The following is an 18,369-nucleotide window of genomic DNA, read 5'->3' on the forward strand; positions in this document are numbered from 1 at the left end:
CATTTGTTTACTCATGATAACTAATTATCTGATACTTACAATAATTTACACTAAAATGGAGCGACAAATTGTGTTTACACTTGTACTATATATATAGTGTTGGACGGAAAGACCTTTCCAGTTGGTCTGTGCCTCACTGATCTACAAGCGATAACACATGACATAGCTGTGGTGCGACTGAGTGTCACCTGTACAGGTATCGCATATATACAGGTATGATACCTATAGAGTTACACCACTGTGAACATATGCACAAGGACATTAACCATGGCTTGCGCATTTGCTACTCTTTATGTACATATAGTAAAATAAAATTTGCATATTTATAAAAAAAATGAGTTTTTACGATGACGGAACTGCCTAAACACGGTTTTATTTTTTCATCAACGATAAAATAATATCTTGATTAGTAAGTGACAAAATAATATCTAGAAATCGAGATTGAAAAATAGATGTTTTTCACAATTAACATATTAATGTTGTTTGCTATTTTATTGTATGAGCAGACAGACATACGAACGGACGCAAGCTTATAACTGTATATCAAACATATATCTTATTGTCAAAAATCTGAAACTTAAAAGTCAATACTCAAGGACAGATGTTCCAGGGATGGAATGTTGTGATACCATTGTTTCCAGAGAGTGTCACATTAACATGAACGTCATACTCCCACCGTCAGATATATAGCAATTGTCAGCGTCAATAAATCATCTGTATGCATATCAGATATTTTATGGCATACTGTATTTGGTACTCTCAGAATAAAACGATGGGAAAGTGTCTATTTTTATCACATCCATCTACTCATCAAAAGAATTAATGTTTTCTATATTTGTACAGTTCTATTTCATTCTTTTGAATTTCAGCAGTTTTATTCAGATGGCATTAAACGTTTGTAATAAGCTATAAAAAAATCCTCGAAAGGAAATTTTGCCATTCAAAAAAACAATTATATTTCTAATACGTTTTATCGTGTATGTGAATAAACTGTTTCACCGGATGTGTATAGCGAGGTATTATTAGTATCTTTTTATGCTTTAATATGTTTCACGTTCTGTAAAATACTATTAAATGTATACAAATCATGTTAGAACATCAGGAAATATGTAACGCTTCTTTTAATCATAAGAATCTATGTGTAAGGCAATATCAGGTTTCTGATGGGCGTTTTATACATTTTTTCATATTTGTCATTTTTGCTAATTCAGCAACTTAGAATGTATTGAATCGTTTTTATCACCTGAATAATTCTAACCGGAAGTAACCAGATCTTCGATAGCTGGTATTGTGATATTGAGGCAACTATGGGATAAAGATCAGTCATTTTGAAAGCAAACTGTTTACAGCATAGACAGTGTATTATTTGTTATCAGATCTTGACATTACCCTTTGGTAGCTTGTAGATCCAGTGATTGTACACTATACACAGTATTTGTCATAACTTGTTCGTTCAAAAGCCCTACACAGAACGTTTTGTTGATTTGCCTTGGTTTTTTTCGTATCTATAAATCACATTAAATTTTTTAAACATTAAGGAAATCAAGAGAAAGTCAGACTTGTGTGTATATAAATCAACTGATAAATTTAAAATCACGGAGTATCAGACCATCGGAACACAAGTTCTCTGAAGCTTTGATACCTAATGCATTTTAAACAACAAATGAAGGAAGTTCAAGGAACGCCTCCGTCGCACATTACTCTACCCCAACATGCATATCATTTATTTTGCATGTCCTTAATTTTGTAAGCAGTCAAGATCTTCCTGTATTTTGTTAGCAGTCAAGATCTTCCTGTATTTTGTTAGCAGTCAAGATCTTCCTGTATTTTGTTAGCAGTCAAGATCTTCCTGTATTTTGTTAGCAGTCAAGATCTTCCTGTATTTTGTTAGCAGTCCAGATTTTCTTTTATTTTGTTAACAGTCTGGATTTCCTTTATTTTGTAAACAGTCCCGATATCGTTTATCTTGTGATCAGTCCGGATTGTGCTTTATTTTGTTAGCAGTCTAGATTGTGCTTTATTTTGTTAGCAGTCTAGATTGTCTTTTATTTTGTTAGCAGTCCGGATTGACCTTTATTTTATTAACAGTCCAGAGTGTCCTTTATTTTGTTAGCTAGCCGGATTTTTCTTTATTTTGTTAGCATTCCTGATTTCTTTTATCTTGTTAGCAGTCAAGATATTCCTTTATTTTGTTAGCATTCCAGGTTGTCCTTTATTTTGTTAGCAGTCCATGTTTTCCTTTATTTTGTTAGCAGTTCATGTTTTCCTTTATTTTGTTAGCAGTCCGTGTTTTCCTTTATTTTATTAGCAGTCCGTGTTTTCCTTTACTTTGTTAGCAGTCCGGATTAAGTGAAGCTAAATATACTATCCTGTTTACAAGAGAGCAAGAAAGCAATTAAAATGCATCATCGTTTCGTCAAGAAAAAAACATAAACAGTTTTCTCGTATACACTAATAGGAGAGTCTACTTTACATACAGGTATTCCTTCATTTACACATGGCCGGTGAGGCGTAACTGAGGTTAGAAGCTAGGACAGTCTTACATGAACAAGGTATACATTGATGTTGGAGGCTGTCTGTTTTTATTGACAGCAAACAGCGCCATTGGTTATATAGTCTCTATACACACTCAATATTTCTTTAACCGGATGTCATTAAATCCAATATGTCTGAAGGCTAAAATGGAGGACGCTTTTTTTTGGTAATCTAAATCTCCCATGTAGATGAACTGTACTGCATTAACCTTTATGTGTGATAGAAGAAGGAAGCTGATTATTATGTGTGGGTAGAACCCACATAATAAAGTGTCTTAAACTATATTGAGGGACCTATTGTCCTGTTTACAAGAGAGCAAGAATGTATATAAAGTTACATAATTACTTGGTTAGAACCAGTAGCAAACATTGGGAAAGGAAGGTATCAGAGACTTAAGGTGTAATATGAAAGGGATTAAAATCATCCCCAGTCATAACTGTACATAAGCACCAAACCAGCCGCATTTAATCACAAAAATGAACAAAACAAACAAAAATTAAAAAAAAAAAACACCCCATCCCCACCCCCCAAAAAAACAACAAACAAACAAACAAGAAACAAAACAAACCACAGACAAAAAAAAAGTTTTTTTATTTAATTTGGCCCAAATTTGACCTTTGACCTATGATGGTTATCATCGATTAATCAACTACTAGTTCTATTCTCTGTACAAATTCATTAGCATTTGGAAGTGTCGCCGTACAAATTCATTAACATTTGCAAGTATCTCCGTACAAATTTATTAACATTTGGGAGTGTCTCCGTACAAATAAATTAACATTTGGGAGTGTCTGTGTACATAGTCATTAACATTGCAATTTAATAAGATACTTCGGGTTAAATTGTTCATTGTGTTCGTTTCCGTTTTTGCGCAAACTCCTGCTGATTGTTAAAATAACATTTAATTGGTTTTTTTTCTTCATTTAACTACATTTCAGTTCTAGAGGAACTGGACAGAGGAGAGCATAACAATCTTTGTAAATCGCATTTATTTGCTCCTATACTTCAATTATAAAATTAACAGACATTTTGTTGGTATTACATAACACCTATTTGAAACAGACAAGCCGGTAGATTTTAACACTAATTTTAACATATGTTATTACTGGGCCCAGTTTTATAATTATTCTTTAACTTTAAAGAATTCCTTGACTTAAAATTCTCCATAGGAAAGCATTGCAGAAGCTAAGGAAAATCTTAAATTAATGAGCCTTCCTTAAAATCCGTAACACTTTCCTATTTGAGAATTATTTAAAAGATTCCTTAGATTTAAGGAATGTTCATGAAACTGGGCCCAGAAAGACATCGGCTGCATGATATGATTTTTTGTTATAATTTTTTTTTCTTTTTTTTTGTGCTCAGATATTTGCTTATTACACCTGTATCTAATCTCATTCATATAGTCTCAGGCGTATATAAAACAAGTATTATATTTTCCGTTTTGACTCTTGGATTTTACACATTCATTTTCAATACAATTCTTATACATACATCCCAGCATGCTCTCAACTTATCTCTCTCCTCTCATCCCAACTAACATCTCGTATATGTACATGTATCAACCACCATCTCACCATTTCATTTTAGTCATCCCGTCTCAGCCGCCATATCACTCCACCATCTCGTCTCAACCGCTATCTCACTTCTACCACCATCTCGTCTCTACCGCTATCTCACTTCTACCGCCATCTCACTTCTACCACCATCTCGTCTCAACAGCCTCTCACTTCTACCCTCATATTGGTATTATTCTTATGATCAAAATCGGGTGGTGGGGAGCCGGTGTGAAATCTACCTTAAAAGATATCGGGTAACGCACTCGAATAAATGTGTTTTCTCCGTTTACTCCGGTTTCTCGGTTTCTTCTCATATAATGCCTTGTGATGCTATCCGGACCAACAAGAATTAGGTGCATATAGTAAAATTATAAAAAATAAATGCAATTGACGAAGCTATATATATTAAAACAAAATAAAGAATTGATAATCAAAATTGTTTTTTTTTTCCAAAAACCAAAAACTGGACGTACACAACTATACCCTCTCACAGGAGGGGATCCATTCGACGCACCTCATTCATACCAGGAATTACTGTTATTATCAGTTATATAAAAATCACTACATACACTTTCATACATAACTTATTACACACATTGTCATCATGCATGCATGCTTTCATGTGGCATCATCAGCTTTATTATCAAGCTTAGATGATCTAACCTACTCACCCTCTTCATCATGATTGAACCATACTATAAATATCATTTATTTTAATTAAATACATCTTTTTAATACGTGTATTAATATTAACACATGTATTCTTATTTTATAGAATTAAAACTAATATATAATAATTAAAAGTATAAAATAACACAAGATGTTAGCAATGGCTATATAAGGCGTACCACCAATGCAAGTTCAATATCACAAACATCAATAGCTATGCAAAAGTGTAGTTAGATGTCGTTATACTTCTTCAACTTTACAAGTAGCTCGGCCTGGCTGACAGAGAGAACACAGTCTAAAGTTCACCAATAGTCGTGGCACTTAGTGTAAACTGGTGACGCATTTTTTAAGTGACATGCTGCAAACATCTGATTTTATTATTCATTGCTGCATCATTTATATCTGTCCTGGACACCGCGGGCGTGGTCAATATGCGGTTAGTTGTTTTAGAGAGGTCACTAGTAATACTTTTCCTAATGATCTTAAAAAAACCTTTGTCTGGAATATTGGAATGTCTGAATCTGTTCACGTGATTAGATGTACGAAGGTCAGTCTTGGTGTACGTGACAAAAGAAAGTGCTTCGTCAAACTCTTTCACGCGTGAATCCAATGGTCAGTTGACCATGTGTGGCGGTGGTCAGTAAATGGACATCACATACCTCCACGGACAATGGTCAATTTGAAGTAAAACGTTATTAATACCCAGGTGAATAATGATATATTTCGATCCGATATAATTACTATTTGCCGATAAAGAATGGAATTTAAACAATTTGAAATTGTTTTAATAAGTAAAAGTCACACCATGCCTCAACACAATACACACTACAACTAAAATTGTACATAAATGTTATCACTTAAACCGATTATTATCTTTGACATTATAATATTTATCTATTATGGCCCGGTTGTGAGGGCACCATTGCCTCACACTATTGTCGAGGGCATTATCACATCACGAGACAATACTATTAGGCAATAATGCCCTCTCAACCAGGCCATATCGGGGTTAGTATATAATAACCGTTATCTGTGCATTGGCTCTTTTCATTTGAACAGAAATACTTCAAAGGAAACCGCGCAACGTTATCTCCATTTTCACAACATGTTGTAAAACGTTGTTACATTATATACATTTTCGCATTCATTCTTATTCATAAACGAGACTCAGTTCCATGAAGATCAAAAGTAGGGCCATATAGAACTAATGAAATATCTTCTGCTGAAAAAAAAACCAACCAAGTTTGCTTCCCCGTTCACCCCCGTACACCACAGTCTATCGCGCCAAAAGAAGTATATAAAGAATATCCGTTTATGTTGCAGATGTGGAATAGACACAGCTATCACAAACAATGATGGGAAAACAGCAGAGGAAGTGCTCCTTACAGAGAAACCTGATGGCTGGCAGGAGATGCTACACTGGTACAACAAATACAAGCCAGGTACATTTGTGTGTTTGTCAATGTCGTTAGACTGACTAAAACACAAACGATAACGCCATTTTTTTCATTATCGGCCGATAAAGAAATTTTTTTAACCAATGAAAATGCTCGTTACAAGCGAAATTGAAATATTGAACAATAGCAATGATGGAATTAATCGTAACTATACAATGCAATCTATATCTATGTCATTATGCCATATGTTATTCCGAATATGCATATTACAGAGTTATCTGCACTTGCGGGTACGTATTGATTGTGACGTTATGTGTTTGTGAGCGTAACGTCATACGTTTCGGAGAAAACGACGTGAATTGCGCTCACAAAATAATGACGTAACAATCGATACCTACCCGCAAGGGAGCTAACTCTGTAATATGCAAAGACGAAATAAGGTGTCTGGGTTAAATAAGGAAACACTAGGCCTATGGAAGCTATGGAGAATATAAACATATGAAGCAAATATATCCTAAGAAGAAATCAAACGCCCACACACACATGACAAATAAAATTTAAAAACAAATCAAACGTCCAAATAAATCAAGATAATTTGGTCCTAGTTCTTAATTTTCGAGTATAAATGGAAAACTTCTTATAACAGACTATTAAATATTACAACACTCTTACATTTTTTAAACATTGAATTATTGAAATAATTACATAAGTTAACAAATAATAATTTGGTTATTAAAATAATTAGGTCAGTTAAATGTTAATTAGGGACAATTTTATGGATATTTAAATGTTGATATGTAAAAGGGTTACACGTAAACTAGGACATTCAAGGTAAATATGATCGACACAATGGTTCATTAAAAAGAAATAAAGAAGGTAATCAATCTACAAAGACATTGTATAACGATAGAAATCACTAAAATCCATTTCATTTGTCATGTGAAGCAAAATCAGGAAGATCAAAATACTAATAAACATTTTCTATATTTTCACACTTTATGCGATGTTAATTAATTTTGAATTTCATGACGACCTAAATACTCAAGAATATGTATCATTATGTATGTATCATTCGTACATGTATGTGCAAAGATATTCTTCCGAGCAAAAGGCGAAAAAAAAAGAAAAAAAGTCGCTTCCATCCAATAGACATTATATTTGCTTTAAATAAATCACGGAATTAATTCTATAGACAAAACAGCTAAATTAACTTGATAGCAATGATATATCTCTGTTGTTTATCATGTTTATCAAACTGGATTTAGTTAAGTTCCAAATTTTGAAAAGACGCGAGCTTAAGCGGGTGTCTTTTACAATTTTTTAAAATCAACTAACGAGAGTTTAGATAAATATGATAAACAACGGTCACGCGTTGAAATATAGTGCCTAAATAGAGAGCCAATATTCTGTTATTTTAAAATTCTTTAAATAAGCAACTATCTGGTATACAGTAATTTTAAAAGAAAATGTGCTATGAAAAGTAGTCCGAATTTGAAAGGCAATCGGAATCAAGGGATGTTGGAGTTGACCAATCAGAGACGCGGTGGATGTTTACACACAAGGATATGAAAACATTTATCGTAAAACATGCATATTTATGGAATAAATGATGTTCTCTTTTAAAGCTGCTTTCATCTGAGGACTCGGGTGATTCAAGCGTTTCATCAACAAACAAATGGATTGTTTTCACAGTAAACAACTCCAGCCATTTTACTGACATCAGCGGAATGAGTTTTGGGTGTACAAAAATTATAGTAAAGATTTAAACAAAGGGTGCTCTGTTAGGGCCAGACCAGAGCTGAGACGAGAATGATAGTACAAGTCGCTGGGTAATTTACTCAGTATCCATTTGGGGCTTTATCTGGTAATCTGACATGTGTATCTACCGTAAATCCACGCCTTGATATCCACCCCAGTATACCATACTATAAACGCTTCATTGTAAATTCGGTCTGATGCAAAAGAAAGTATAGGGTATTTGGATTCCATATTAGATAGTATAGGGTAGCGTGTATAAATGATTAAGATTTTACGGAGCTGTGATAAAACACATCTTACCATTGTGTCTGTTATTTAGTCGGAACATCTAATCAGTTAACACAGTATCCATGTTTACTGTCTACAAGTTTTCTATAGTCTTCATTATAATTCGACATCGTCATTAGCATAAGTCAGCATAGCATATTATCATCATTATAAGTCGAAATCGTCCTCAGTGATGGCAGGGCTACATATATGTATATGAATTCTGAAGTACCTTTGCATTTTTGTTTTGTTCCTTTTATCAACATTCAAAGATGCTCCACCGCCGACAAGGCATAAATGATATTCATCACTTGAACAATAATTGGTGTTTAATTGTGTATAAATATGTCTAATAAACACAAAAAATAATATAAAATAATTCATTTCGCCTTTGATGCATGCGCAATCAGTACTTCATTCCATATAGGATTTAGTGCCACGGATTTTTTTCGGGGATGCAACTTATTATTTTCCATATCTTTAACTTCAAGCAAAATTAGAAGTTCAATGGTGGTTTTGGTGTATAATAAGTAACTTTTGTAACTGAAGAAAAATACTAAATCGTCTGCTCCTGTTTTTGATGGTGAAAAAATACCATGTGGCAGCGGTGGAGCATCTTTAACCTAGAGGTTTTTTTTGTTAGTTTTAAATTTTGGGCTTCCCTTTCCTTCGATATGAAATACCTTCTGAATGAAACAGCTGAAACGGTATAAAGTTGCAGTATACTATTGTTATAGGTCTCTGGAGAGCGCTGTCGGTGGAAGAGCCTGATCGAAAACTGGTTGAAAAACTTCTCAAAAACTGGTGTCGACTTACCTGTATAAAAGACGGCAAAGTGACCAGCATCAAGTCTCTTGTAAAGGAGGATGTACGCAAAATCGACCTTCTGCACATGATTGAAGAGTATGAAAACGCCAACGAAATGGCCCTGGCTTTGAACGCTGGCTTTGGATTCATCGTTAAATCATGGATAAAGCAAGGTATTCTAAATAATTACTATGAAATAAAGTGTTTATTTTTACTGCTTTTATCTATGAAAATATTATATACACGAATAAGGAACGTTAAAATCCATTCATTAATCACTCTTTATTTTTGATTGACAGGTACCGACTTAGTGAAATCTGTTGACCCGAACACTTCCGACTACTCATACCAATATAACTACCCAGACTCACCGGAAGTGCCACGCCCTTTGTTGGCGGCAGCATGGGAGACAAACAGCTATGACACTGTCGACGTTCTCATGGATATGAACCCTAACACTAGAGCGTTATACTCGAACGAACCAGATACCGTCAATCCCCCTAAACCGCTCTTCTTTCAGGTGAGAATATGACGTCCATTTCCGTAATCTAACATGTCTCAATGATCATTTTGCACATTTAAAGCCGAAAATAACATCATTTTTTATATAATATTTCTAGTTATGTAATGGGTGTATTTAAGGATTAACTGGAACAGATTATATATGTTATGGTGATTTAAGACAAAAGAGCGCACTCTAAATAAACCGCTGATTATGGTGAAAGTAACCTCAGATATTTGTGTTATATCAAACAAATATTTTCGATAGTTTTTTTAATAAAACGTATATTAAACTTCTGTTTTCTGTATACAACAATTTATTACAAGGTTAAAATATGTACATGATATGATCTGCAATTTGCATAACCATTAAAAAGTAGCAATGACAATGTCGTTGTGGCGAGAATAACTTTTTTGAAATATCAAGCCAAAACTTATGGTGGTAAAAAAACTGCTGCTAAAGCTGTTTCGGGTGAAAAAAATAAACCTTATATTTCACTCTGAAGAAATGTAATGAAATATGACATATCATTATCATATATGTATCAATGCTACAGAACAGAAGTTAAAAAAACGAAATAAATAGCTTAATGAAGTCAAATGAATTTCTAATTACTTAAACATACTTTTTCATTTTTAAACTGTGTTGCAAATGTCCTCAACGTATTGGAGGAGTTAAAACGAAATAAATATTTTGATGCTGTCAAATAAATTCTTGATAACTTAAACATACTTGTTCATTTTTCAATGTTGCAAATGTCTTCTACGTATTGGCAGCTTGTGTGTGGAAATTCCATTCCCGCCGACGACAGAATTCTCCTGAGGATATTCCGAGGATCCGACCTACAAGCCAGAGACAGAGACGGACAAACGATTCTCCACAAAGTTATCGAACATCAAAAACCAGAGAACACTTTCCGTATTTTAATGACTTATGGGGCTGATATCGCGGCACGTGATCGTCAAGGTCGGACGGCACGTGATTTGGCTTTGAAATTGAACCGACCGGAATATAGCACGTGTGTTGATGAACACATAATTAAACTTGTGAAAGACAAAAAATTTGATGATATTGAGAGACTTATTCTGCAAAGTTATGACCAACTTTTGAACGTCACTGATAGTGCAAAACGAACAATGGTAGAAATTGCCAAGAAGTACGGAAATCGTCAAATCTATGAAGTTATTAAATTGTCAGCAGCCATTCAGGTAAGTACAAGTGTAACTCATCATAATTATGTTTGGTAGCAACAACCGGACTTTGTGCGGCCTAAGTAGGATAAGGGGAGGTAACTCTATTTTTAAGCTGAATTCTGTCTAACAGAACCCATCCTCAATACTCCAAGGGTTACTATAACTGACGTTGTATTCATACCTGGACTATCCCATACTGAAACTGCAGGCAGCTCAGGAGAAAAAAATCTGAACTAATTATAGGCCTGCAGATACTTTCTTTGAAAACTACAGAGAGAGCGACGCCCAACTTCAAAGATACACAGTCAACCACAGTGTACCGTTCTACGACTCTTTTGATGTACATCAAAGGACTGAATTACATGTTCTGTTGCCTCCAGATTTACTATGAGATAGTGTCTACGTCAGTAGTAGTAACCCCTGGAGTATCAAGGATGACTAAAAACTAAAATATATCGATTGCCGTTGAAGTAACAATCCGTAATCTGTTTTTAAAGTATTGATCCTGTTGTTCATACACATAAAATTGTTTCTGCTTAAACTTATTTTTTCCTTATTTCTACATAATATAACAAATTTGTTGAATTTGTACTCATAATATTGGGATTATACTGATATGGATTCTACGTTCTAGTAGGGCCATTAAAAATTGTGAATTATTGGAAAAGATCCCGATCATACTGCGACATCATGTATCTAGAAAAACAAAAATTTAATAAAGACAGTTGAAAAATAAAACAAATAATACTCGATGAAAGCGACTTCGATTAAGTCACGGAGTACAACGGAAATATTCACATTTATGAAAATATCTGATGTTTTGGCATAACGATGTTTGTGTTGAAAGATGTGAACGTGATGGAATTTTATCATAGGCATATGTCAGGCGAGTGTTCCAAGCAGTAGCAGAGGACCAAATGGAGGACCTCAAGAAACTGCTATCTTGTAAAAAATATCACAACGTCCGAGACAAGTGTGGAAGGACGCTGCTACATAAAGCAGTTATGAAGAAGAGGTATACGATGGTGAAATTTCTCATTGAGGAATTCCCACAAAACCTCAACGTTGGCGACACGGTAAGAAGGCAGTGTATTTATACAAAAAATCGTATAAATAAATGCTACTTCTTAAAAAAGCAATAGAAACCATTATAACAACGAATTTTCATTCACACAGTTTACGCGGTAAAAGAGAATGGCAAAATTCAAACCTAAATGGTTCGGAAGTGAATGCGTCCCTACTATAATAATATCCCATTTTCTATTGAGAGTATTGGGGCCAGCTCCTGATACTTTAATTGAAACCATATTCTATATCATTTTAAGTATACAAATAATATGTTATAAAGTAAGGATTCAGAAAGAAGTATAAAATACCTGTATTAACCTGTCTCTGTTATTTGACATGTGAAGGATTTTTTACTATCCATTTCACTGACAGATGGACCGTACACCTCTCCACTACGCCTACCTGTTCTGCGACGAAAGCGAGGACACAATCACCGTGATGGTCAACAATGGTGCTAATGCTGAATTCTGCGATGCTGTAAGTTACTGTTGTTGGCTAATTTTGGTCTTTTAGCAGAAGAATTGATATAAACTTGTTTTCCCATCCTAGCTGTACCTATTTGTTTGTGTATGTATATCTCCATTATCTATTTGAATAGAACATTGTAGAACTAATTTTGGTCCAGCCAATTAAGGGAGATTTAAAATAATATATTTTTGAAATAATAATGATTCATAAAAGAAAAAGTTTCCTCTTATTATATTAATTATTTATACTAGAAAAATAAAATCTAAGAAAAATACTTTTTAAATATATAGAACTGTACTTTCAGTTTATTATATTTATTAACAATACTTGAAATACGTTTTAAAATCGTACACTGTTCATTCCTCTTATTATATTAATTAATAATACTAGAGATACATAATCTAAGAAAATACAATGTACTATTTTGCAATAACATACTGTGTTGCTCGAGACCCAGTTGTTTCTGCGTTTTCGTTTCTTTTCCTAAATTACAAACCAAAGTATTTTCAGTATTTTGTATTGAAAGGCTTGTCTATAGACCAAAGTTAGTCTAAATCGCAAATAATCGTAAACATTCGTTAGATTTACGAACATAAGTTGATTCAGATTATAACATGATATGTACTTTACAGTTCGGGATGCGGCCGTCGGATATGACAGCTGCAAAGTGTGGTAGTCAGAAACTCGCTCAGATACAAAAGGACGTGACTGATCTCGAGTTCAACATCTACCTGTCTGAGAAAGACTTCTTAGCGTCATTTTCATCAGCTATCCAGGTGAGTATTGTCGGGGAAACTGATTCTTAATCTCATTCTCATCAGCTATCAAGGTTAGTATTGTCGGGGAGAAAGACTTCTTAACCTTATTCTCATCAGCTATCAAGGATAGCATGGTCGGTGAGATAGACCTCCTAATCTCTTTCTCCTCAGCTATCAAGGTTGGTATTGTCGGGGAGAAAGACTTCATGACGTCATTCTCATTTGCTATCTAGGTTAGTATTATCGGGAGAAAAGACTTGTTAATCTCATTCTCCTCAGCTATCAAGGTTGGTATTGTCGGGGAGAAAGACTTCATGACGTCATTCTCATTTGCTATCTAGGTTAGTATTATCGGGAGAAAAGACTTGTTAGCCTCATTCTCATCAGCTATCAAGGTTAGTGTTGTCGGTGAGATAGACCTCCTAATCTCATTCTCATCAGATATCTAGATTAATATTGTTAGGGAGAAAGATTCTTAGCCTCATTCTCATCAGCTATCAAGGTTAGTGTTGTCGGTGAGATAGACCTCCTAATCTCATTCTCATCAGATATCTAGATTAATATTGTTAGGGAGAAAGATTCTTAGCCTCATTCTCATCAGCTATCAAGGTTAGTGTTGTCGGTGAGATAGACCTCCTAATCTCATTCTCATCAGATATCTAGGTTAATATTGTTAGGAAGAAAGATTCTTAGCCTCATTCTCATCAGCTATCAAGGTTAGTGTTGTCGGTGAGATAGACCTCCTAATCTCATTCTCATCAGATATCTAGGTTAATATTGTTAGGGAGAAAGATTCTTAGCCTCATTCTCATCAGCTATCAAGGCTAGTGTTGTCGGTGAGATAGACCTCCTAATCTCATTCTCAATAGCTGTCTGGGTTAATATTGTTAGGGAGAAAGATTCGTAGCGTCATTCTCATCAGCTATCAAGGTTAGTGTTGTCGGTGAGATAGACCTCCTAATCTCATTCTCAATAGCTGTCTGGGTTAATATTGTTAGGGAAAAAGATTCGTAGCGTCATTCTCATCAGCTATCAAGGTTAGTGTTGTCGGTGAAAAAGACCTCCTAATCTCATTCTCATCAGCTGTCTAGGTTAATATTGTTAGGGAGAAAGATTCTTAGCCTCATTCTCATCAGCTATCAAGGTTAGTGTTGTCGGTGAGATAGACCTCCTAATCTCATTCCCATCAGATATCTAGGTTAATATTGTTAGGGAGAAAGATTCTTAGCGTCATACTCATCAGCTATCAAGGTTAGTGTTGTCGGTGAGATAGACCTCCTAATCTCATTCTCATCAGCTGTCTAGGTTAAAATTGTTAGGGAGAAAGATTCTTAGCCTCATTCTCATCAGCTATCAAGGCTAGTGTTGTCGGTGAGATAGACCTCCTAATCTCATTCTCAATAGCTGTCTGGGTTAATATTGTTAGGGAGAAAGATTCTTAGCCTCATTCTCATCAGCTATCAAGGCTAGTGTTGTCGGTGAGATAGACCTCCTAATCTCATTCTCAATAGCTGTCTGGGTTAATATTGTTAGGGAGAAAGATTCTTAGCCTCATTCTCATCAGCTATCAAGGTTAGTGTTGTCGGTGAGATAGACCTCCTAATCTCATTCTCATCAGCTGTCTGGGTTAATATTGTTAGGGAGAAAGATTCGTAGCGTCATACTCACTATCTTTCTATGTTAGTACTGTCCTTTCTACTAATTGCTCATCACCTCGGGGATATACAGGTGTCCTTAAAAACATGTCCCGAGTTTGACGCTTTATAAAAATGTTTTGATAGACTGAGAAATTTGATCTATTTACCATTAGAAAGTCGGGACATGTTTTTTGGAACACTCTGCATTTTCCGTTCGTAACTCATTCACCCATGAAAATTCATTATGGACTGGCCTAGTCTTTGATTAAGAACAGCCTCAATGTTTATTCGTGGGTGAATGAGTTTTATGACCTTATCTGTATTTAGAGGAATTTGTAATTTTGTGAATAATTACATTTTATTTCATACATTTTATTAAAGAAATCCGTAGAATAACATTGTTATGAAATTTATGTCAGAAATCCATAAAATGATAATGTTCAGAGAAAGAGCATGTAGCAGAATCTAAAGTTTCACTTTTCATAAACATTGAATCTTCACATGTATTTTCCATTCAACAGAAAGGTGACCTGGAGACAGTGAAAAGTCTGGTTTCAGGTCTCCGGGCTTTCGGGGACATGTCGCAGTTCAGCAAGTCTCTGTTCGAATGTATCGACCATAACCAAATAGAAATCGCAAAATTTCTCATCATGGCCGGCTTCAAAACTGACATATATAAACAGGTAATGGGCGACTTCAATTGTAAAGTCTGTCAATCAATATCCTCAACTTCAAATTGTAAATTACTGTAATTATACGTACAAATGAAAATCACTATCAAAATAGCAGTCAGAATGTGTTTAGCTAAAGTTTTTTCATTCATGTTCAATTTCTTAAGCTCATGGATTTCATTGAAGTTAATACTGTTTCTGATAGGTATCGTATTCAGGACACCGATATCTCGAATCAAAAGTGCAGACTAAAGTTAAAACTTAAGTTTTTCTTCATATATATTGTGTGTGCAAAATTTTGATGTAGGTTTGTTTTCAGAAATCGGGGCCAGTATTACTAGTCTGACGCTCAAATGATCGAGCTAAAGAGAAGTACTCTCTAGCTGAGTGGTGCATAACGACTAGTATCAAGAGAGTTACTCTTAGAATTACAGATTTTTTTCCAATCTGTCAAAATGTATTGCTATTTCAGTACACCTCCTGTGACCCCGATGACCCCATGTGTGCAATGATGGAGTGTGGTCATTCGATGACGTCATTGAAAGAGAGGGCAACAGAGAAAAAGTGTGATGACATTGTAACCCTTATCGAAGGCATTTCAAATGGGAAGGTAATTATCATCACTGTAATGTTTTTAGATTCTCTCTGTTTTTCTTAAGGTTGGTTGAGTGCTTATTGACATCTGCTTCTAATTATTGTATTATCCTTCGGTATTTGGTAGGTCTATATATTAAACCTTATATTTCAATATGTGATGAATTGAAGTTTGTTTTTTGATTATCCTGTCTCTGTTCTCTGTTTTATGTTATAGAGATGAACTTTTTAGGAATACTTTTATGATCCCTTATGAGGATTCTTCTAGAGATACATGTATCATTATTTATTTGTATATTTCAAACAACTTTCAAAGACACAAGTATATTGATGTAAAAATAGTCTTCAAGTGTTTTCTTTTGACCGACAAGTTTATTTTTATATATATTATTAATAAATCAAATATTTAATAATATAAACATTTGTATATATGATCTTAAATGAGTGCTCACTATATATGGGATTTTCTGAAACGAGACTAAACGAGAAGTTTTTGTTTAAGTTTAAACTGCGTTAGACCATACAAAGGTTGGTTCACCTAAAACTGTCCAATTAGTTACCTGTAGCTGTCAAATAAGTTCTCAATAAGGATTCCACTTATTGGACATGTGCTAACAAGAAAGTTACAGGTATAACCCAAAGGACAAGTGTGGGTGAGGATTTTCCTCCACAGACTCTATTAACTTATTCCATGTCTTATCATTATTATCGCCAAACTTGTCAAAATTGACAAAATTGTAAGTGATTATGATAGAAATAGTGAAATTTTGAATACATAACATATGGATGATAGGGTCCACATTGTTTTGATCTTGACCCAGTGTCAAGTTGTTTAATATTGGGTTTGATATAGACCAAATATTTTCTCCCTGTTTCAATGTAGCTGCATTTGGACAGCGTTCTACATTTTATTTCTTACATCTAGATTCACCTCCGAGTGTAAGAACTTTTGACCTTCTGTAGATAGCCACGTCACGAATCACCGCCATACTATATACTCGACAGTCACCTTATCACCTTTCTAACAACAATAGTCATCTGTTGCCTGCATCATGTATCGTATATTGTAGTGTTCTTCATCAATGTTCATTCGAGCCTGAGTAGTCACGGAGAAGGGTCTAATAGTAATAGTAGCAATTTAGCGGAAATACATTGACTTATAGCATATCCATTCTAAGATTTCCAATGCATCAAGAAACAAATTTTAACATTTTCCATCATAATAGTGTGGTTAAATTTTGGTGAGTTTAAATTTGATATTTTCCTGTGTTTTATAATTGGCGTTTGAACGAAATGTAAAAAATAAATCTAAAGATGATTTTGTTTCATTGGCCCATTTGCCGCATAGATCCATCAACATTGAAAAACTGACATTATTTGAACAGAAGCCATATTGATACTTCGACATCTCTTTGAAATCTTGGTCTTCAATAGAAGTGATTGATAATCTCTTACATTTATTTATACGTGTTTCCACAAAATAAGTAAATACTTGCACAGTTACCGTTATTGCTTTTCTTCGATACTCCAGGTGTTACTATAACTTTCGTTATATCCACCCCTGAACTATCTCATTGTAAAACTGAAGGCTGTTTTGGAAAAAAAATTTTAAACACCAATCACAGGTCTGCAAAGACTTCCTTTGAGCATTACAGAGAGAGCGACGCCTAACATCAAAGCCACAAAGTCAATCACAGTTTACGGCTCTTTTGATATACATCATAGCATCAATTTACCTGTGTATTCTTCTGTCTTCACTTTCACAATGAGATAGTCCAGGGGTGGACATTACGTCAGTGATAGTAACGCCTGGACTATCGAAGATGACCCGAGAGTAAATGGTTACAAAAGTGATCAACGACCCTTACAGTGTAACATTGTCATTCAATGAAACAAATCTGCATGAGAAGACAACTAAGCCAGTTTCAACTACGTAAAGTTGCTGTCACTATAGCAACCATTGACGCCATACAAATCTTTGTGTGCATGACCATTGGAATTCTGTTCACGTTATTTGAATAATGTATACTTAAACCAAATTTATTATGAATAGCTGATAAAGACATGGAAATATGATAGGTCAATATTCACTTAAATGTTTGAACTGGAATTAAAACGTTTATAGTTTTCGGTGTAACAAAATCGTTAATCATCATGAAATGGATAATGATATCTTTATTATTACATTTTTCAGAGTGAAATATAAAGTTTAATGGTGAAAATATATGTAGTATTTTCACTCAATATTGACCTATCAGAACACAGCATTTACAGTAAAAATATTGTTTTGGCAGGAATGCCATTTTTTAAATATCAAACCAAATGACATCGCGTATCTTTCCTATTATTTTTACGTTTTTAATTACTGAAGAATAAATATGTTGTCATCTTGTCACATTTTCCCTCAAAATCTGTGTCCAATATATAGAACTCATTTCCATTAGTAAGCGGGAGAATTGCGGCCTATTGAAATACATGTACTCGTATCA

General features: G+C 34.4%; 1 protein-coding gene across 2 annotated transcripts in view; it reads left to right on the forward strand.

Annotated features, from left to right (window-relative positions):
• The window catches only part of LOC138333863 (serine/threonine-protein phosphatase 6 regulatory ankyrin repeat subunit C-like), a 33,478-nt gene that overhangs the window by 11,263 nt on the left and 3,846 nt on the right, over nucleotides 1-18,369 (forward strand). The window contains exons 2-11 of one of the 2 annotated variants that reach the window (XM_069282501.1): nucleotides 6,084-6,202; nucleotides 8,920-9,162; nucleotides 9,289-9,509; nucleotides 10,268-10,699; nucleotides 11,560-11,760; nucleotides 12,125-12,229; nucleotides 12,853-12,996; nucleotides 15,137-15,298; nucleotides 15,759-15,896; nucleotides 16,806-16,819. In XM_069282501.1, the coding sequence (XP_069138602.1) occupies nucleotides 6,084-6,202; nucleotides 8,920-9,162; nucleotides 9,289-9,509; nucleotides 10,268-10,699; nucleotides 11,560-11,760; nucleotides 12,125-12,229; nucleotides 12,853-12,996; nucleotides 15,137-15,298; nucleotides 15,759-15,896; nucleotides 16,806-16,819 (1,779 nt within the window). The remainder of the gene's footprint in view (nucleotides 1-6,083; nucleotides 6,203-8,919; nucleotides 9,163-9,288; nucleotides 9,510-10,267; nucleotides 10,700-11,559; nucleotides 11,761-12,124; nucleotides 12,230-12,852; nucleotides 12,997-15,136; nucleotides 15,299-15,758; nucleotides 15,897-16,805; nucleotides 16,820-18,369) is intronic. The other variant, XM_069282500.1, reaches the window with a different exon arrangement.

This window comes from Argopecten irradians, chromosome 10, assembly GCF_041381155.1.
Source record: "Argopecten irradians isolate NY chromosome 10, Ai_NY, whole genome shotgun sequence".
NCBI classification, from domain to species: Eukaryota; Metazoa; Mollusca; class Bivalvia; order Pectinida; family Pectinidae; genus Argopecten; species Argopecten irradians.